The following is a 22,645-nucleotide window of genomic DNA, read 5'->3' as shown; positions in this document are numbered from 1 at the left end:
CACGTGTCCTTCATAGTGTTCCATAGTGGTGATGAATTTCTAAAAAAGATTCAGTACGATGCTGGGTGACTATTTTGATAAGTAAGTTGTTGGAACTGAAGCTGGATATGCAATGATAGATCACTGTGCATGTTAATCCAAGTGCCCGACCATGTACTGCCTGTCAGATTATGAGTAGGGAATCAGATCAAATTCAAAAAACCGTCTCCATGTGAAATCTATTCATTTGTCCGGTGCTTTCACTAAGGTATCATCAATGCCCATCAGAGCGTTGTAGATCGTGATCAGCATCGGGCAATGCAGGACTCCAGGACTAGAATTTAGAGTTCTGACTCATTGGGAATGACAAGTAGCCATCTGGCAATTCTTCACTTCAGACCTCTATGGTAGCTGCATCCCAAAATAGCATCAAAGACAAAGACTTGTCTTTTGAAATTCGTCTGTTGCATCTAGAGCACTCCCATCTTCCTTGTGCCGTCACTCAGGGGGTCTCAGACATTTGGATATTAATTCATGTGCACTAATTTCAGGAGAAAAAGGAAGCAGCAAACCAGTACCAGTGACTAAGGAGCACTTTTACAGTCATTAATTGGCACACAAGGGAATATGCTTTTTTTCATCAGCGTTCTATGAAACAAAGTGTAGCCTCGGGGATGTTGTGAAGGGTACTGACGAGGTGTGGGCATTCGAAAACCTGAAACCTGTTTTAAAGACGTATGTGACGTTGTGGCATGGACTGTTAGGATGGCCGCAAGCGAGATTTATATTTATCATTTCGTTGTCTTCTGCCCAAGAAAATTTTCTGCCCCTCTGTCAAACTTCATCAAGTATAAGAAAACTGAAATGGGTTGTGCATGTTTGTGGTTAACATCTCAAACAAAGTTTGGTTTCCATGTCTCACAAATGTAACATTATTGATGACTCTTAGGAGCTAACAGTGAGCCTCCAGTAAAATAATGCCTTGGTGACAGCCTGCACAAGCCATCACACACAGCTCCACAGGACAGATACAACAAGCTGTCATTAGCTCTTTCACTGGAACAAATTGTCCGGCTGCTGATCTAACACACCGCATTCAACTTGACCATCTATTTAAGGGAAGGGTGATCATTCCCAAAGTCATTAACATAAGAGCATCTCTGCCAAGCTGTAGAAGCGATACGGCGATTGCTCACATAACCGAGATTTTCTTCGTAGGAACTGTCGATATCTTGATATCAGGTCTTTAAAAGGAAAGATCAGATGGCAAGAGCTCGGACACTCTGGGGCCTGATGGATTGTGGGAAAGAACTTCTTTCCAATAAAGGACAGATATTTTCGAGTTGTTGCCTTCTCCTGTGAGCATTGTTTTAACTTATTAGTCCATCGTTAAGCAAGGTTCTCGAAGGACGGCAACATGCAAGTGTAAGCTAACGTGACCTTATCAACTGCGGTGTTGTCTTGTTAAAACACAGACGGTCCCACACACACTGCAGGAAGGACACACTCTTTGACATTAGAAAGTTGATTAGGCTGGAAACCAAAGATCCTTATTGAGTTTAATGGAAGAGAGATGAGTGTTTGGGAGATTTAAATAAATTAACCTTCCCTGAGGCTCGAGAGAATGACAGGGAGGCAGTCTAAGGAGGAATTTCCATCTTGCCACAGATGACATGAATCTTCATGACATAATTATGGTGAAGAGCTGTTGTTCTTGCGTGCCAAGCTGTGCTTGCGTTAGAGGAGCCGACTCCAGCTTCATGTGCCACTGTATTGTGTTCATCTGTCTTTCTGTATGTTTTATAAATCCACAGATCTGAGTTATTGCAGTTCAAATGTCATCACAACATCAGAGAACAGATTAACCTTTACCTAACTCTCAACTCTAAGAACATGTGTAATTATCATGATAATATCCTTGAATCTGTATGACATTTACTGTAGATTAAAAAAAAAACATTAACATTTAGCTTTAACTGCATGTTTAACTATAGTCTAAACTTGCTCATTTGAGTTTTAGATGCAAAAATTACGTTTTTAAAAAAAAAAATTCTTCCGTATTTCATCAACCAAATCTAAGTTGAATTTTAAAAAAAAGTTAGAGCAGCTGTATGTACATGTTAGTGTATGTTTTCAATGACTTGAAATAGACAGCATGTGCAAAGCCCGGTTAATAGTCTTATGAAAATGCCAGCGCTGCTTGGTGTGCCTGTGCAGTCATCGCTAAGCCCCATCATTCAGGCACCTTGTTTATATATCTGCTAAGGGCACTCATAACTTGACAGTCAGCTACCTTTTTTTTTTTAGGAAGCTTTTTAGGAAGCATGAGCTCACAGCCCCGTGCAACAAATGCAATGCAGCTCTGATGGACACTCCAGGCTATGAATAGAGCAATATCTCATTTAACTAGGCCGACTGGTCCGTGTTGAAACACTGTCGGTTTGACCTAATGGCGCTCTTGTGACTGGGTTTCATTAGTAACTTTCCAGCTGCCTAAAGGTTTATTTGGGGTCTTGTTTGTTGACTTGCCAGCCGCCGACTGAACCCAGTTATGTTCACGGTGGTTATGAAGCAGAATGGCGCATTAGTAATGTACCAGAAATAGGAAACATCTTTTCATTATTTGATAATGTGTTATTTTAGCACAATGATTTAATTTTCCACCGCATTTTAATCACGTTGTGATTTAACGAGACTGTTTCATTCTGAAACCCAGTTCCAAATTAAAAAGAAATAAACATCATAGTTTTATAAACAACTCGAATTGTTGCAAATCTAAAGGTGCACGTGTGAAAGTGTGCATTTTTGGTGCCGCCATTTCCATGGGGAGGTAATATCATGTGGTCGTGTTCTGCTTCCAGACCAGTAGACGGTCTCACAAATGTCTGGTGCAAGTACACACGGTCCGGCTCTACCCTGCTGGTTACCACGGTGACGATGGCCTGTCCTTCACAGTAATTATAATACCCACTTGTATGATGTACTCTTTGGTTGAATGAAAGTCATTTTTTATGTATGTCATTGTGTGACAGCAAGGTGGTGAGTAGGTGTAATGTGTGTGCGCGTGCACAGTGCATGTATGAGCCGTGGTGCCAGTTGGTGATAAAATAAAAGGTGTCCACATATGGTAGCAGTTTCACAGATAATATCAGTCACCTTAATTGCTTGTAGAAGCTAATTAGTAAATATTCTGATGCAATCTCCTAGTTTTCTGCTCTACCACGATAAAGTTACCGGTACTAAATATGCAGTTAATCTTGTTTTTCAGCCATTGTTTGTATTGTTATTCAGCTATTTATTGCTTCCTTTGGCTCATAAACACTTACAGTAACTGCAGTGTTGCACTGATGAACATTTGCTCGTGCTTTGCATCATTTATGCGGCGCTTTAAGCCTATTTGCTGAAGTTTAGACAGTGTCTAGAGCGTGGGGATGCAGACAAATTTAAATTAGCGTAATTGACAGTTCACAGCAGTTTCTCAGCCTTGATTTAATCACTACGGCTTCAGTAAACCTCAATGTCAGGTTTTCGCAGTACAGTATATGTATTTGCATTAAAGTAAGCTTGAACTCTCACCTAATTTTTAGTCCAATTCTAAACAAATAAAGTCAGTACGTGATCCCTTGACAGGGAAATAAAGCATTATTTTCATTTGACATGTTTTTGCATTTGGATTCAACTATTTGATTTGAATTTGCCTTTTATTTGTTTTAGTAGAAAACCTTTAACATTTAACTCGGGTTAAATTGAGGTTTTGAAAACATGAAAACATATTTTTGTATATAATAAACCCAACTTTAGGGTCGTCATAATTAGAGTGATCACCTATAATAACTCTTCATCTCCATTACAAGACGTATTCTGGATGTGTTTGCAGGCAGATTCATTAAAGCTTGCTGAATCTGCAGATCTCAATGCAATTTAATTTATCTTCGTATAGCATCTGCTATATTCAAAATTGCCTGTAGGTGCTTCACAGTAACCCAGGGCCTGACACCCAACAAGTAACAATGGCAAGAAAAGACTGTCCTTTAACAGGAAGAATGCTTGAGCAGGACCAGGCCCGTAAACGGGGGCAATCCTACTGGGCAAAGGACAAGAAGTGGGGGAGAACAGATAGAGGAGAGAATAGACATACATCATACATGCAAACACATTATTACACTGGGCAATCAAACCTTGAGCTGGGTGGGTCAGTGGGGTCAGATTTCTGCAGGTCAGTGCAAAACTATGGGGTCTGCAGTACCTGAAGATAGATGGGTGGGGGGGGGGGGGGGCGATGGTTTATGACATTCTTTAACATATCTACAGATTCAATAATGCAAAATGTATGATTCAGACTTTCACTCACTCTCTCTGGACTTAATATGGCACTATTTAATACATGCTGGAGGCAGTTTTTGTCTGAGTTCAGTTTTTTCTTTTCTCTAGCTTCTGTTTTGCCTTTCTGTCCAAAATCTTCAGCTGTGTCCACACAGCCTCCAGGTATTTCTCTTTTACCTCTCTTGAGCAATGATACTCAGTCTTTCCTCTGTATCCAGCCGTCGGTGGTGGGAAACAGCAGCCAGCAGACAAACACGTTACACTGCAGACAGGGTCGATGATCCTGGAAAGACTCTTTTCATTTACAGGTTTCCACACACACGTACACACATAGACATCCAAAGGTGATTCTCACTTATTTGTGTTTCCAACATTAAGACTTTGTACTGACCATTCTTTGTTGTTTTTGAACAGTTTAATCCCAAAGACAACAAAAACAGAGGCCGGTTCATTCACATTCACAGCGTCTAAAACTTTGCTTCATTCCTTACTGAAGTTTAGTGCTGATTTCCTGTCTCACACTGGTATGCACTGAATGAAATCCCAGCTCTGGCAACATAAATTATATACAAAAAACTCCCACCATTAAAACATGTGAAATATGTTCAAGAGTTTTACTTTTATAGAGATATAAAATTTACTTTGACTCTGTATCAGTTGGTAGAGAAAACAGGAAAATGCAGATTTACAAAGACTTCATTCTGCAATAAAGCTTTTAAAAGGGAAAAAATACTGAAATCTGGGACCCTCTCTGAGTAATCAGGGGCATTGAAAATGTGACTGTACCACATTAAATGGAAAATGAAAACTTACTTCTTATTTATGCAAATGGAAGCGTGGATGAAGTTTCTGAATCTGACACTTTTGGAGTTTTGGGGGTAATGAGCCTTCTAAATCCAATAAAATTAGAGGAAATGGTGGCCATTTCATCAGAGGTGCTGGAGAAAATCATAGCATATCTTCTATACCGCTTCCTTTCTGCCATCCAAGCACCCGACTCCAAACAGCATCATTTCTGTTATTAGTCTAAATGTACTGTGGACTCTGTATCTGTTTGCTCCAAGTCGCTTCACATTGAAATGGGATCATTGAGAGCTCTCAGTACTCATTTTTTACTGATATCACATGAATGAAAATGCCACAGTTATTTTGGATTTGACTGAGACGCTATTCATCCCCAACTTGAGCCGATCTGTTGACGTGGAAATGAGCAGATAATGAGTTTGTTTTCATTTTGGGGTGAATTATCCCTTTAAAGTGGAGGCTTGTTATTTGTAGCTTGATGGATAGAAAAACAGATCTGTGCATAAAGAGGTGTCATGAATATTTCATGAGTATACAGAGAGTCTCCCCAGGTCCTGGCTCTGACTTATAAACATGACAGTACACCCAACATAAAGGTTTGAGGATAGCTGATATAAAAAAGAAAGAGGAAACTTGAGGTTGTTGTAAGTTGTCTGTAAGACTAAGACTCGAGCAATTTCAAAATTATTACTTTTCTTTTTATTTCCTATGGGTGCATTGTTTTGTCCCCATAATGGATTTTTTTATGCTGTTATTGTAAGATAACAGTAAACAAAATGAAAATGCTAATAGCACTGCTCCCTTGAACCGATGGATAATTAACATTTACATTATTCTTCGAAGGTGTTTTTTAGTGGTATTGTGGACATTTTCCCCTCTAAATGTTCACCTTTTTTGTCCTTGTTAAAGCTGACCTTGTTTGGGAAGGATGGAAGCCATGTTGGCTTTGGTATGTTGGCGTTCCTGTGCATGCTCAAAATATTGATGAGCGCATCGCACGCATTCTCCATATCTGGGATCAGACCCAAAGTATTTTGGTGCAGCGACAAAACAATTTTACGGAGTGAAGTTTTATCTATCTTTCAAGTGATTGAGTGTCTGCGTTTCTTGGAGATACTGAAATATCCCAAATTTCCAGCCTCACTTATTCTGTCTTGGATACCATACAAATAATGAATTTTCTCTTTCTGAAATGCTGCAGCAGTTTCCTTTTACATCATCAGTTAGGAGTTTGTGGTTTTTCAGAGATGAAGAGCTTCTGCGACTAAATGAGAAAAAAAACATTCTTCCACAAGATACCAGTGAAACGTTCATTTGCGTCACTGAAATTACAGTATTTATGAGTTCTTCAGAGAGACTATATGGCTATAAAAAGCACAGTGGCGTTGCGGCCTCAAATTTATTTCTTTTTATTTTTCCCATCTCTTCGCCCTTTGGTCAAGAGCTTTTACATCTGGGGGTGTAATGAGGCTTCTTTTGGTTTGTGTCTCTCAGGACTCAACCCTCTGTCTTTTGATCCGGCAGCCAACAACGACCCTCTTCAGTTCAACGGCTCCAGTGGTCCACTGGTGACGGAGTGCCCTGCCCTGGAAACCTCTACAGAAAACACCAAGAAGAGGAAAAGAGCCAACCTGCCTCCAGGTACTGAGCAAGCTCACAGCTGTAACACTTCCTCATGGTGCCTTCAGCCTTGTTTGATATAAAAGATGGCCTTAATGTATTGTAAGCACGTAGAGCGTGCACAGTGCAATTTTACACTGATGGAAATCGTCCCGCATCATTTTTTTCCCAGCATAGTTTAGTGGGAAAGAATCTCCCTGTGCCCTGAGGCTGTGGATGTCTGGTGTGTTTGGAGGTCAGACAGCTGCAGCGGCATCAGAGCTCCTCTGAGATTGTGTGCTGTTGATGTCTGGTGCCATGATAATGCCACCTGCTAATCAAACTGCTGCGTGCCTTCAGCCCGACCCCACACGCAGATGCTGACCTGGTACACAGCCGAGGAAACGCTGACTCTGTTGCCACGTCCATGTGTGTTTGTGCACACACAGGGGGCCCTAATTAAACTGTATTAGCACATGGCAGTGTTTTTCCTGTTAATGTGTCAATTTAAAGAAGGGCTTTCTAATTAAAGAATCTCTGGATAATTAATTGCTTGTTAACTAACAGAAAGAAGAGGGTCCTTAAGACAGAGGTTCCGTGTTGTCTGCTTTCTGGGTGATGCTAATGACACCAGATTAATGCTTGACATTAGCACAGCCCTAATCAGCCATTCATCTTCACATCTTCTCTAGAACCAGTCATTGAGTTCACATCTTGATAAAAGTTAATGTGATTTTAATTTACGGACTACATTACACGGTAATTGGATAATATATCACAGATGATCTCAAAAAAATAACCAACCACTCTAAACATGGCAGATTTGTTACCAACCAATGCCGACATCATTTCAATGACTACTAACCACAATGCCAGTAAACCTGTTCACCTGACCTTCATTTAAAAACATTAACACTTCCTGTTTTAGTTGCAGCAACGTAGGCAAAGATGTTGTAGTTGGATTTAAAAATTCCAGTTTGCCCATTGTAGTCAATAAAAAACATCCCAGGCTGCAAGCACAACTAAAGATTCCTCACCACCAATAAACAGGTAAAGGAAATATTTGTAGCCAGATTATTATTCCGTTCACTTGGCCACCAAATGCAGGCGTTCGTGAGAGTCTTCTACCTTCCCAGGCTGCATCCTCCTTTTTACAAGATTTGTATGAATCATATTCAGAGAAATGTGGTTCTTAAGAACTTGCGCTCAGTTGGATGGAAATTCATAGTGTGTTGAGAGTCTCTAGCTACTCATTTAAAATAGTCTTTCTAACTTTTTAAGACAAGACCAGCTTTATTATTTCCTCTCTCAAGCTTGACCTTTGAATTTGCATTCTTGATTTGCCTCTCACTTTCTCTCCCACAGAGCAAGATTCATTTCTTTTTTGTGTCGACTCTAACACAGAGTGACATCGTTTTATTACTTTATATTTGTGGTAAACACACTCAGATTGTATTTCTATAAATACAGCTGACAGCTTATTTCTACATTTCAGTATCCGCTGCCTTTTATGTCAACAGATACTAAAATAAGATGTAGAGAAAAACAAATAATGGAAGTGTGAGCAAAGGTTAAATGGCTTTTAAGTGGGGAAAAATACTTTTGTGCTTGTTTATCAGAGCAGTTTCAGAAATAAATTGTACAGATAAATGACATTCACATTGTGTTGAATGTATCTAATGTCCCATTAAGTATTTTAACAACAGTCTTTATGGGGTGAAATCACTGGTAGGACTTTATTCAGTCAGTTTTGGTCAGTTTGCTCTCTTGAAAATCAAACAACCAGCTATAGTTGCTTCATGTGGTTGTGTACAGGATGAGAGAAAAACCTGTTTGTTCTTTCAAAAAGCCCCAAAGAATGTTGCAGTGGGCCGAGGAAAGAAAGATTCCATGACATTTCCCTTTCACAGTGTGTAGTGTCATTGTCGCCTGGCTCCTCCCCGAGGCAAAAGAACCTCAATGACTGAGCGAGTGCATAAGTGGCGTTAGCACGATGCAGCAAGGAGCAACAAAGCCATTCTCCTCCTCCTCTCTGATCCATCAAGGGTGCAGACAGAGGAGAGCATGAGGCACTGCTGCAACCTGGACAGCACATTTCTAATATACTGCTGACACCCAACTCCTGTAATGAGCGTGGCTGACATCCAGAAACCCGGCACAGTGGAATAAAGTCTTGACTGGAAGCAATTCAGACATTTTAGCAATGCGCCCATGTATATACAGTACATAATTCTATACATACTATAATAGTTAACCCCCCCATCCCCAATTGGAGGGATTAGCACATGACAATCAATTAGATCTAATCATAAAAACCAGTCCACTGGGCTGGGTTGAGCAGAAACCTACAGCTCTCTCAGCAATCCAATCTCATGTGCATTGACCTTTAGTGGGAGCTAAGTGAAAGGTGTTGAATAAAATGCTATTGATTCACCAAGTGAAAGGTCAATGTCATTGAGTACCAGGATGAGATGGATACATGTTACAGAGATGGTGCCAGTGTTGTCTCCCATCTAGCTGCAACATGATCTGTCGTCCTTTGTTTAGCCTTTTTTTGGTTATTATTACAATATATCAGTGTTCAACTTGTTTGCATGTATTTATTTCAACTCTATTTCTTGTTTCTATTCAAAATGAATTTAGCGTGCGGTGCAGACCCATCAGGGGTTTGCATCAAACATGTTTTTCTGACAGCTATCTGAAAGATACCCTGGCAAAAGTGTGCGAGTTTCTAAGTTCAAGAATGTAATGTTGATCATGTGCGATTATATCAAATTGGTTTTGCAGCTTTGAGGCATCTGCAGACATCTGTTTGTTATGAAACTGAAGAGATCAAATCATCTGATAAGACCTTCCTAAGTTCTTTATGCTGCACAGACACAACTGAATGTACTGTCCCTGTATGAACCTGCTCAGCCTTGACAATGTTTACATTCAGACTGAATGCAGCAGAGCCTTTATATTTGAAGAGACAGTGATTTAGAGCAGAAGGTTTTAGTAAAATACAGGACAATGTCCAAGAAAGAATGTGCTCAAGCTTGAATCCCACATGCTTGGCAGGTTATCCAATACATCTACTGATTACTTCTGGATCATCAGGGTTTCTTTAGAAAAATGAAACTATCATCTGGTTTACATTTCATTGTTTCCAGTGAATCAAACCAGTTTATGAAAAATTACAAAACTCATTAATGGGAAGCCACATTTTCCATCATTCTTTAATAAAAGTACTTTGTTGACAGTGTCAGTAACAGCCGGTGTGTACTTCAAATTGGAAATTATGAAAACAATGTGAAGCCAGTGACCCACAACAGGTACTAACAACCTCTGCAAGGTAAGTAATGTAATGTGCTACTTTAGCTGTTTGAGCTGACAGATGATTTAGATGTATGGCTTTGTCATTGAGAGAGAGGGAGGAAGAGCGAGCAGTAATTTCAGTCTTGAGATTTTGGATGGTGATGGATGGATTGATGACAGACGGAAGTTTATAGTGAGCCCAGGCAGGATATATGAGGCATGACAGGAGCATAAAGGTTAATGGATTTGTCATTGTCAGACTTCCTTCTGGAGCAGCAATGGCACGCCTGTGTTATACTGCACGTTTGCTTAGTACGTAGTTTTGGATGGCAAGTAGTTTTAGAATATGTGACATGCCTCTGAAATGCCTTCACATCAGTCAGATCACAGGTTGTTATCATCTCAGGTCAGCTCTTTGTAAGGGTAAAAGCATGTCATCATTTTCTGCATGAATACAAATGGCTACATGAATGTCAGGGCTGTAAAATTAGAATTTCCACGGGGTCTAAATGGTGTTGAACCATCGACTTTTCTGCCTGTGACGTTGCACACTTGGACAAATGAGTTGATGGAGCTGTACTAATATTTCATCCACACCCCATCATGTGTTTGGTGCTATAGTGATCACCAACCTCAATCTGCTCTGCTCATCATCATCAAGCCTCAAAATGAAACTGGGTTGCACCGCAGTCCTTTTCTATTATTTTAAGGTGCCCTGGTGACCCCAGCCACCCTTCGGTGTGCCACAGTGGCCATGGATTTAGTGCCACTTCACTGCACCCTACAAATGTGACAGCTAAATAATTCAGACTGCCAGAAGGCACTCGGCTACACTCTGTCTGTGGACTCACGCTAAAGCTAATAGCAAAACCTCCAGCAAGGCTCAACCTCTAAAATGATTCCCTCGGGCTGTTTGCTCCAAGCAAGGCAGGCTTGTTTTTTTTGTTTTTTTCAGTTTCTCTCCGTTTATTACCTTAACGCAGCCCTAGTGGCTGGAAAATAAACAATTAGATGAGTTTTTCTCTTCTTCCTTGTGCCTGAGGGACAGAACTGCGCATGGTTGTCCTCTTAACAGTCGGATTAAGGAATATGCTGGACTTTTTTTTTTGTTTTTCCTTTGCAACTTTGCTAAGTTATTTCTAATCAAAATATCAGAAGTTTTAATAGGAAGCATCACCAAGTTGTAATGTCTATTTAGGAAAATGTTTGTTTGAAAATAATAATAATAATGCATGTGAATATCCATGTTTGACCTATATCTATAATCTTTACCATACTTTGAGCAGAAGTCAAATCAAATATCCTTTGATCTCTGTTGAAATCTTTGCAGCGTTTCTTCTCTTTTTCACCCTCTTTCCCTCATTTAAATTTCTAATAGTATCAGATCTGTCATTTCCTCTTGTTAAGAGCTTCTTCTCTAATGGAGATTGCTGGCCAAAGGTTTAAGGGCTGTGATGGTTCGATTACAGCCATAATAGCTGTTGAAAGGTTTTATCTACAATGTATTTCATAAAGGCCCCAGCAGCTATCAGATACTGCATGTCATTCTATATGTCTGAAATGGCAGCAGCACACTGTAAGCACTGCTCCAGATAGGTAGGTTTATGAATAATTGATATGTCTGGAAGGGGTGAGCTGTACTCCTGCTGTAACTAAAACAGAATTTGTCATCAGGTAAACTCTGGTGCTGTGCCATGATGTTTAAGTTGGACTACAGCATTTTCCTTTTTGCTGCTAAGATTTAGTCGTTTTCATACTGTACATGTGGCTGTTTGCAGCAGATTCCCAGCGAAGGGACAGTTTTCAAATCATTTACACCTCTTGAGCCTGTAGTTGTTTTCGGTCGTGCTGCCTCCCATCAGTTATGCAGCCCCAAGCTCATTGTTGCATATTAATTAAGAAGACCCTGCAGCTCTTCTCTGCAGCTCTTCTCCTCTACTGTCAGCATCTCACCTTCCATCAGCCATTGCTCTCTTGTCCATCTGTTGTCTCGCTCAGCTTCCAGACAGTTTAAGTGAGCTCCACCAGCTGCTTCTTCACTGACTGCTATTACCTCTCCAGACCAGTGTGCGGGTCATGCCAGTCCATCTTCTCCTCCACCATGAGCCTGATCAACAGTTGGTCACAACCAACTTACTTTTCTAAATTGTCCTGTTTATTATATCATTTTTTTGTAAAAAGAAAAAAAAAAGCCTTTCAAATCTAAAAGTACTAACATGTCTGACATTAGTAAATATAGAGTTCCAGATAATGATTACGGTAATCCAAAACGTCCAAAACATGTAAAATTCTTGCATTGCTAACAACTTTCCATGAACCGAATGACAGAATTATTTGTTCTACGTTCCTACTGTGAGCGTCCCTTTAATTTTACAGATCAATACTGTCTCGCCCGCACAGACAGGACAGATCAGATGCAACCACTCCTTTGAATATATGCTTCATCATACATGCTGAAATTGGAGCCACTGAATTCGATTAGTTGCTGTCAGGGAACTGGCACCAAATGCAAGTGTAACTGTAGCTGGGGGTGTTTGTGAGGCAATTCCAGTAAGAGGTGATGTGAGACTCAACGGAAGAAAGATTTGTTGATGAAGTGAGAAAGCTGTATTCATCACATTCAATGTATGTATGAAGACAGCAAAAATAAGACTATGGACTCATTTTACTTACTGTGACACCTTCAGGACTGTGAAATTTACGTCAGTGGTGAAGTTCAAATGAAATTAGTTCTCAGTTGTAGGATAGATGTGTCCCTTGAATGGTTTTAGAAATTAGAATAAACCTAATGAGCCAACGTATTGACAGAAATGCATCGGTACACATGCATTTGAAGTCCTGGCAGCTCATTCTGGGAGAGATGGTCCGAGTTAATTTATGACTCCTCTAATGTTAGGCAGTAATATTAGGGATCTATAGTTAAATCCCATTGTAGATGTACTGGGAAAACAGTGAGAGCCACAGCACCTCACACTGCTGCATGCCTGTGTGCTGTTGTTGACTCTATTTGAGGCCAGTGGAGAAAGGGTACCGCATGTGATGTTTGTCTGCCCTAAGCTCCATGTTGCTGCCACTACAGGTATCTTTCGTGGCTTAAGTCAACCATGCTGCCATTAGAGAAAAGATGAACCTCTGCACTAAGTGCACTGACCTCTATATTGAAATCTTTACAGGGAGAAGCACTGAACCATGACCCACTCTGGGCTCCATGACATTGTGGGGAGGGCGGGGGGGGTGTCACTGTCTTGATGTGTGGATGTGGACTTGTAAGCCATTAGATTTAATAAGCAGTGGATCCAAATAAATAAGAGGCTCCGTTGATCATGACAATTCCAGTCACCAGATTGAAATGATGAATATATTGTATACTTATATGAACTACCCTGCGAGATTCTTCTTGAATAATTTGTAAGCACACAAATAGGCCTCCTGTCACTACATTACATCAGCGACCATAAACGTGTCAGTGCCTTCTCAGAAGCCTTCCACCGGGAAGAGGCGTGGCCTGATAACAACACCGGCAGCTTCGCCGAGCTGTTGACATTTTCACACAGCAACTCTTCTGCCTCTAATTTGTGACCTCTGATAAGATTCCCATGTTGTCATTGCCGCTGCTGATAAGATGCTGTCAGCTGTTGCAGGAGTCGGCAGCGTGATGAGGCCGCAACGCATCGGGAATTTGTGGGCGGACACGACTAAATCCGGGCTTTGAATTTTGTTTACTGGAGATGCAATTCCACTCAGTGGTTTGGCACGCTGTTTAGGAAAATACTACTCCGAGCCCTCGTGAACTCATTTGCGTAAGCTGTTTGTTGCCTTTGAATGATCTTCACAGGCACAAATTCTTTAGTTCTTAATATTTCTCTACTTCTGTTTAACCTATTTATTTGAAAATGTGCATCGTGGTTTTACTGCTGGAATTATCATTGTCATGGTTGTTTCATTAAACTGCCCTGCACGACAAATATATGAATGAATGTTGCTGTATTTTCAAGGATTAAAGGAACATTATTGTCATACCAGCAAGCCTTTACATAGGAGATATTTCCACTCGGATATCAGTGAGAGAAGGATCGACTCTTTCAGTCAGAATTATTTACTAAGAAATGTAGCCTTTCTACTGATGGCCTTTTTGAAAACACAAATGATCACAGAGACGAAAAGGATGCCAAAGAATGCTGTTTACTGAAGGTAACCAGCTATCATTAGCTCAGTGACATTACTGTGCTTAAAGATACATTTCCAGCCCTTTTCTGCTGTGCACAGTAGGTTTCCTCTCTAAAATGTGGAAGGTGCTGTGGAGTCTCTAAATGCAGCAGATCACTGTCACCATCTGATGATTTCCACCGCCCCCCACCCCCACACATTTTAATCCCATCTCATTTTAATTTGATTCTGTCCTTCAGAGCAATAAGTGCCTAACTCAAAAACCCATTACCTTTACATTGACTGGTTCATAATAAAAGTCAATTTCTGTTTTGCCAATTAGGTAGTTTTAATATGATCTCTGTTATACAGGCTGGGGACTGAAATCAGCCCAGCAAGACTGAGATCAGTGGGAAGACTGGATCTGGGAACTCTGGGTTATTAAGTTTTGTTATTGGCAGTTCCTGTTTAAGCTGCTGTTATATCTAACTTTCGAACTTCGATTTAAGTTTCCAGAGCACAATACCGCAAGGAAACCATTCCGGAAATGCATTTTCTGCCTTCACAGTGGTCTGAGGCATCAGTCTGTCAGTAGTTTCCGTACAGCTTAGTCATCCATGTTTGGCACCGCGGTGCTGTGGTAAGCAAAATTGCCTCATAGCAAGAACTTTTGGATTTGATCCTTTTTGTATGTTCAGCTTTACTCCAGTTTCCTCGCATCAAAAATGACTCTTATTTGCCCCTAAGCATGAGAGTGAGAGTGAATGTCCAGGTTGCAATTGGGTCCAACACCCCTTGTGACCTTAAGTTGGACTAAGTGGCAGTTAACAGAAAAAAGGAGGCCTAAGCAAATAGTCTTGCTGTTCGTTTGATGTATAAATACTGTATGTGCTCTAAAGACACTGTCCATGTAACTGCCCCCATTTATGGAGGATGCACTTAAAAACATGCAGAGGCAGGCTGCACTCCACTCCGTTTTTATGTGGGCATAAAGCAGGGGGTCATTGACCACTACTGATGCATGTTTAATGTCTGGAAGTGTTTGTAGCACTGACATTATCTTTCTTCCATGATAATCATTTCTCTGATGTCAATCGTTGACACATAAGGATGGCCGGTTCTTAAGTAGTTGCGATCTATGCACTGGTTGCAGTGCTAAAAGGTATCCATAGCAACGAAAGTGCTATTTAGTTGGCTAAGCTGTAAAGAGAACGAAAAGAGGACAGAATTTTCTCTTGGCCCACATTGAATCTACCATAGGCTATTGTATAAGACGTCTTTTGGTGGACCCATTCGTTACTTCTCTACCTGTAGTAGGTTCTGGTTTCTGGAGGACACCGGGTGTGACTCAAGCCACCACCATTATTTTATCCACCATACCTACTGAAACAACTGACTCTGCTTTATCCATTCCAACTTTTTTGGAAACATTCAGCCCATTTGGCCACATTTCAAGCACTCCTCATAGATTAAGCAGCTGTTTTTTCTGGCAGAAGTAGGCTGAAATCCTTTGGGCTTGAGCTTCAAGTGCTGATAAAGTCATTCTTGCACCATTGTGTCCTTAGCCCAGATCTCTATGTGTTTGGTGGAGTTAGAGTCCCCGTGTCTCTCCTAACCGACTCCTCCAGGAACTGCACAGCACTCTTCCTCTTTTTTTCATGGATAATAGCATTCAGGCATCCATTTTTGATTGATCTTGTGGAGCAATTATGCTTCTTCTTTTAGTTAATGCAAACCACAAGGAGCTTTGCCTGACAGAAATTCTACTCATGTTCTAATCTGTGACACATGAGATCTTTTCCCCAGTTCCCACAGCATCTAATGTGAAGGCATCTGGGTGTTTGTGTAACTGTGGGTCGAGGAATTTGTTTGAGGTCCTCCCTTTTCCAGCTGATGATGACAAACACTGAGTTCACAGGGAAGACTGTAGAGGCAGGCCTCCCCCACAGAACCTGTATTTCATACATTTCTCTTGACATTGTGTGGGAGTCTTTCAAGAATAATTTAGCATTACATTATTATTCTATTGCTTGTATAGCTTTTGAGAAAACAGCTTATAAAGTTTACTTGACCTCACTGGTAATTTCTTCAAGCCTTGACCATCAAGTACTGGCTTTGACACGGCACAACAGGTTGAACACTTCATATATTTAAATCCTGTGCTGTTAAGTTTATTCAGCCAGCAGCAGCAGCAAGAATCGCCTCTCAAACACGGTGAGCTTTGATGGTTTTGCTTCAGGATTTTTCCCGCTGTTGATTAACCGTGACCATCAAAGATGTTTTCTCTCCGAGCATGTAGTGCTATAACAATCTATGAAAACTTGCAACACATTTTTCCCTTTACCACAACAAAGAATGACAGTTCCACAGCTCTCTTTTTTTCCCCGAGACCTCGTTCTTGCGCTCTGACAGTGTAAAACTTCAAAGAAAAAAAAAAAAAACCGACATGAAGAAGCCTCGGCAGCTTGTTTTTCCTCCAAGAAGATGTCGAGCTGTCCTTCAGGCATCAGTAGACATTTTCAATTTGTATCTTTTTGTTAAACAAGGTTTTGGCTTTGCAGTGAGTTGCTTGTAAAACAGCAAACATGGTGCAAACCGGCCAGTCTGGCCTGGAGATCAAAAGGTGCTGAACTGCTACAGGACACTGTGCTTGTGTACTCTGGTTTAGGATGAAGATTTTAGCCTATAAACAAGTACATCTAACCACAGATCTGTTCACTCCATAAAAACTCTAAAGTGATTCCTAAATTTTATCAAAAAGATGAGCGAAGACCATTCATTCACAGCACTTGCGGCCGATGGTACTCAAACCTCTGACTAGCAACAGCTATTTATATGTTCAAGGAAGAAATGTTCTGCTTTACTGAATACATCTCTCTGAAGCATTAACAGAGGTTAAGTAATGGAAAAATGAAGAGCTCTAACTTCCCAATGGTTGAAATGAAAGAAGAGACGTACCCGCAAGGCCGATCGGGCCCAAATAGTGGCATGATTCACAAAATCTTTTGCTATTACAGAAGGGTTGATGCAGTGGATCTGTAATGCTCTTGCATTTCTAAAACAAATATATTGTTTAATGTTTAGAACACATGAAGCTGTTTCATTTAATAGACAGTAAACTGGGGTCTCCATTGTTCTGATCATCTAGTCTATCTGCTTTATGTGTATCTCCCTCTCCTCCTCCTCTGTATTCTCTAAGGGCCAATAAGGACTGACATCGCTGAGGAGAAAAGTAATCACAGCCTCAGAACTCCACACCTGGTCACTGTTCAGATTCCTTTATGTGACTCTTCAGGGGCACGAATCCAGCTCCGTTCTTCCACACATCTCTGCTCTGTTCTTCAAGAACAGTTTACCTAGAAAGCAGCGGAATGTGTTTCATTTTTTTGTGTTGCAACAGCAATTTGGCTCGGCAGTTTTTAATACTTTTCCAACCTTTTAGAAAGAACAAGTCCTCATTTTGGACAGAGCACCACAGTAGATCAACTCGCCAAAAGAGTAATTAACTGGCTCTTGGTGTTTTGAGAGTGATTTACACAGTGTTGAAATATGGGACAATGAACACACAAATGCAGCCAAATAAAAGACTGGCCAGGTTGCCTTCTTCATGTGATTCACTACACTGATTCTTCTTGAAAGTTGCACTCAATTTCGGTTAGATAATCATCTTTTAGATGAAGCTAGTCTAATGAAAAATCAAAGCACATGAGAGTGTTTTCCCTGCATGCATTCTAAATCTAAACAGGCCTGTTCACACGCACAGCATTTCCTAATGAAGGGCCCTGTTTGTGGTAAGGCAAAAATAAATTGGGTTGTTTACATGATGTTTACGCCGAAACCAGGGTACCGGTATTCCAAATAAACAGCTTTATTGACTTCAGATATCATGACATCACACATTCTTGTGACTAATTAATTTAATAATCTGGGGAAAAGAAGCATTTGCATGGTAATGCAAGGAACGATTTAGGCCAGTCTCAGACCTCTCCCGCTGTTCAATGATTAAATGCTGATGCTTCCGTCAAACATTGCTCATCTAGTTCAAGCACATTGTGATAACAATTTCACATATTTGACTCTTGTAGGAATCAAAGTCAGGATTAATCTCTTCCGTCTGCACTGCACACTTTAAATAATCAAAGCGGCGATGACGTCTGTCCTCTTTAACTTGCCGTTCTGGTAATTGACTCGGTTCCTTCGCAGAGGCTCCACGTTTTGGATGAGACTTCAAACTAACAAATCATTATTTATTGAGGCGTCACTTTGGTCATCATAAAGCAATATTTCAGATTCATTGCTGCAACAACTGTCGCTGGCTGTCCACTCCCACTCTGCTCAGATGGAATTGATGCTCTTTAAAATGAGAAGCTATTTCATCAGTAATAAAATCTATTGAATTTGTTTCACTGCAAATGCTGATGTAGCTTTGAATTAAGTGCAGATCAAACCTTTGCATTGTGCCCCAGAATATATTTTCTGGCCATTAATATACAATTTTATCTACTTTCTCCTTTCTTCATTTTAAATATTTAGATTCATCAGGTTGTAAATTTGAATTTTGACACTCAATCAGTGAGGTTATTTTATTTGGGATGGGTTTCAAATGGACTGTCTTCAATTCATAGATGTTCCCTGTTCAATAATGTGTAAATAAAGTGTAAAATAATAAGGTGTGTGCATGATCTGCAGCAGTGTTAAGGTATATTTCTGCCAGTGTACTGCAATTTTAAACTTCATCAACTAATGTTTCTTAACGGAGCTCTGGTGAACATAGGACAAACATACTATATTCGGTGAAGTATAAATCATTTCTGTCGTGTATTCCTTTTTTGTTTTTGCACAGTGAGGCACTGAAAGACATTTATCAGCTTCCCTGTAATTGGGAAACGGTTGTCACTTTTTTACAGAAAGCTGCCTTCAGCCATCTCACTCCATAAGTTTGTTCATTAAAAGTAACTTTGTGCATCCTAAAACTTATACTTACTTCGTCCCAGCTGTCGTGTTTGATCATTAGAATAAACTGTAAATGAGTGTTCTCGTAGACCCTGTCAGTCAGCTTCTCTTCATCATTAACGTCTCGAGGAGAGGGTCTCTTTAAGAACAGTTTGAAGCATTTCTTAAAATTAATTGGCATTCGTTACATAATTAGAATGTTCTGGGGTCTCCCTTTGAGTAGGTTTTATCCAGTTTCCTGCCACAGTCTGAAAACATTAAGGGTAGGTTCATCTGGGGCTCCAAAATGCCCCTAGACGTGAAGAAGTGAACGGAGAGTGTGTCTTGTGATGGACTGGTGACCTGTTTAGGGTGTACTGCTGGGATATAATATTCTCTTTTATTTGTCCGACCAATGAGGAATCTCATCAACGTCGCGCTGATCCTGTTTTCCGTCCGTGCGATTGGTTACCACTCAGAGTGAAAACACATTGCTCACCAGAGATTGGGTTTGGAAGCAGGCACAGTCCAAAGGTGATTGCTTTGGCAACCAGTGGGAGGTGTATTCTATCAACAATATCCGTTATTGGCCACGGTTGAAGAGCTGTGATGCCCATTGTTCTGTACCTGAAATGAAGGAGAATTTTTTTTACCGTTCTTGTTGAATCGGTTTATACTGTATCAAACCCTGATGTGTCCCTCAGATAAAAATCAAGTTTTTGGCATTGTTGTCACATTTAAATGGTGTGTGCCAACACATACAATAAACATCATTGCTGAGGATTTGTGCCTTGTTGTACAACCACCCAACTACAAGTGGCAGACAAATATAGTCTTTTTGTAGAAGGAAATACATCCTGACAGCTAGGTGGTGGGTTCAAACAGGGGATTTGTGAGGTTTGAATATTGCTAATCCCAGCATGATTACTGTTTGCATTGCCCAAACAGAGAAGGTAGAATTCCCTGCTTACGCCTCACCTTCACTGTAGCCGCCGTCTGAGGCTCCGAAAGGTTAACGTTGCAGAAACCTGAGTAAGCTTTGGTGAGCTCTTCGATACTCCGTATTGACGGGCCTCAGCTCTGTTTGAGAGCTGTCTCCTGTTTCTCTTTCATGCCCTTTATCTCTCATCCCTCTTCACCCCTTGATATCAAATTATTCATTCTTCTCACAGTGTTTCGCCTGTTAAGGAAGGAAAAGTCATGCAGTACTTCCATCTGCAACACTTGTCCTTTTTTTGTCATCAGTCACACAAACACAAATTGTCCATCTACGTTAATCGAAAGCCTCCCCGAAATACGGAAATGCTTGCATCAACAGTACATTTTTTTTTACATTTCCTATGTTTTTTTTCTTACAAAGAACTATAATTCAATGAAAATGAAAACTATTAGGGAAATTATAGCTCTTTCACTCACTAATGACCATGAATCTTTACTGACTGACAGGTGTGGTTATGAAATATAGTCTATAAGAGGTCCTGAAATTTTAGTCTTTTAATCTTTTGAATTCCCCAGAAAAGGTTCAACTAAAGGAGTGTAATTAATGTTTTATTATATAATCCTAATAATATGCAGTTACAATGAATACATTAGCTTAATTTGACTGATGGACGCACCGAAGGAACTGCAACAGTGGTAGATTTTCATGAATTACCTGAACCGTGGTTGTGGTTGAAATGACTTTTCCCCAGTCTCTTAATGAGGTAAAGATTTGATTTGTCAACCTCTGCTGCAGCCATGGTCACCTGTTCAACAGAGCAGATACACAGATTTACTCCCAGCCATCAAATTGCAGTTGATTGATTTACAGCCGGCATGCAGCTCATTTTTACAGCCCTTCACACACATTGTATGTGATTAATTTCATTGCATAGCACGATTTGAAGGAGGCTCTGTCCCCTTTAACATCTGACATTGGTTATTACCAGTAAACCATGAATGCAGTAGCTTAATTTGGAAGCACCGATTCTACCATTCTATATTTTTTGTTTATTGTTGCAAGACACACTTACACTTTCTGTATTTGCATGAACGTTACATGATTTTATTTTTCTCCTCTTGCTGAAAAATATGTATAAAATGATCATTTATATTGCCATGATGGAATTGGTTGGCATGGGGACACTAATTGTGCCAATAATCTCTGGTGACTCTCATATTTCTCTATTTCTTACTCATCCCAACACCAGGGACCATAAAACTTCTATCTGTATGCTAACAACAAGGATGCACACAGCATGACGAGGAGATGGAAAGGACAGAGCAGAGATCAGATCAGAGCATGATCCTTCTGCTATCCTACCCTAAATATAGCATTGCATCAAACATGCTTCCCAAAATGAAAAATAAATTATGTTGAATTACAGTTCAAATTCTAGCCATGTCAGTGGCAGATGAATATATCATAATACAGCACATCAAGGTGATTGAAGAATGAAGACAACTTTTTCCCTCCGTTTAAGGCATCTCCTGCCATCTTTACATCTTCCCTCTGTTTTGTTCTGTGGTCTTAAATAAGCCGTGTACTACAACACCAAGGGCGCTCTTCACTGTGCCACTGCTAATCGCCAGGCTCCTACCAGTTTTATCATAATTAACAGATGAAAGAAGCGGAGAAAAGGGCACTCATACATTATTAAAGAGTCACTGTGTTTGTATGTGCTGCCTATTTACTGGCCCGTGCGTGAGATCCTTAGAAATGCTTGAAAAACAATATGGGCCTTTTTACAGACATTTTATACATTTATGCATATGGACACCTTGAACTTTTTTGCCCTTTTGACTCACCTTTCTACATACTTGGCCAGACAGACTCACGGACAAAGAAACAGACCTGCATATAGAAGAAAATTAAGGTCAAAGAGGTCAATTTTTTTTTTTCTGGTTTATTTCTTCCTGTTGTGTATAAATATGTATGGACACTTGTCACATCCTGTCATGCTAAAACTAGTGGAAATGTCCATCATTGATGAACCAGGAGTGGACTCGTAATGTTTAATTCTCTCTTAATTTCACAGGAGAAATTGAAACTTAGTTGCTCTGCTCAGCCGGGATGTAACGTTCAGGCCTCTGTGCCTTATTCATTACTGGGGCGATTGAAGTTCAATTTGGAGTAGCTTTCATTTTTCGATGATGTTTCCCTTTGTCATTTTGTCTCATTAGCGTTATTGGCTGCTCATAATAAGTGACCTTTTCTGTCTCGTTTGTCTGCATGCCTCATCTTTTTGGTCGCCTCTTGGATTAGCACCCTTGGGGCTGTAATAAACCTGTAGTTAGCTGTTAAAACCATGTGCATTTTAGACTAAATGGCCCTCAGCATTTCTCCCCTGCCTGCCAATGGGCCTTTAAATGACCTAATTTCCTATCTGTGTCCTGGGGGAGCATTTAGAGAAGCAGAAAGCTGGTCATATCCACGGAGAAGCGGTATCGGGAACGCTCTGAACCTAGGCTAAATCAAAATTACAGTGGTTTTAATTACCATGGGTAATATTCACACAGACATTAATCATAGTTATACAGTATTGCTGCACACAGGGTGGTCTTTCAACAGTATTTCAATTAGTAT

The 22,645-nt window shown here is 40.3% G+C and overlaps 1 protein-coding gene across 6 annotated transcripts in view; it reads left to right on the top strand.

The window, feature by feature from the left end:
• enox2 (ecto-NOX disulfide-thiol exchanger 2) overlaps nt 1-22,645 on the top strand; it is a 100,739-nt gene that overhangs the window by 35,589 nt on the left and 42,505 nt on the right. For 3 of the 6 annotated variants that reach the window (XM_011610891.2, XM_029846891.1, XM_029846892.1), the window contains one exon: nt 6,631-6,747. In XM_011610891.2, coding sequence (XP_011609193.1) covers nt 6,631-6,747 — 117 coding nt within the window. Of the gene's footprint in view, nt 1-6,600; nt 6,748-22,645 lie in introns of all 6 variants that reach the window. The other 3 variants (XM_011610886.2, XM_011610887.2, XM_011610888.2) reach the window with 1 other exon arrangement.

Source organism: Takifugu rubripes, chromosome 14, assembly GCF_901000725.2.
Source record: "Takifugu rubripes chromosome 14, fTakRub1.2, whole genome shotgun sequence".
NCBI lineage: Eukaryota > Metazoa > Chordata > Actinopteri > Tetraodontiformes > Tetraodontidae > Takifugu > Takifugu rubripes.
This window is presented reverse-complemented; position numbering and strand designations above follow the sequence as displayed.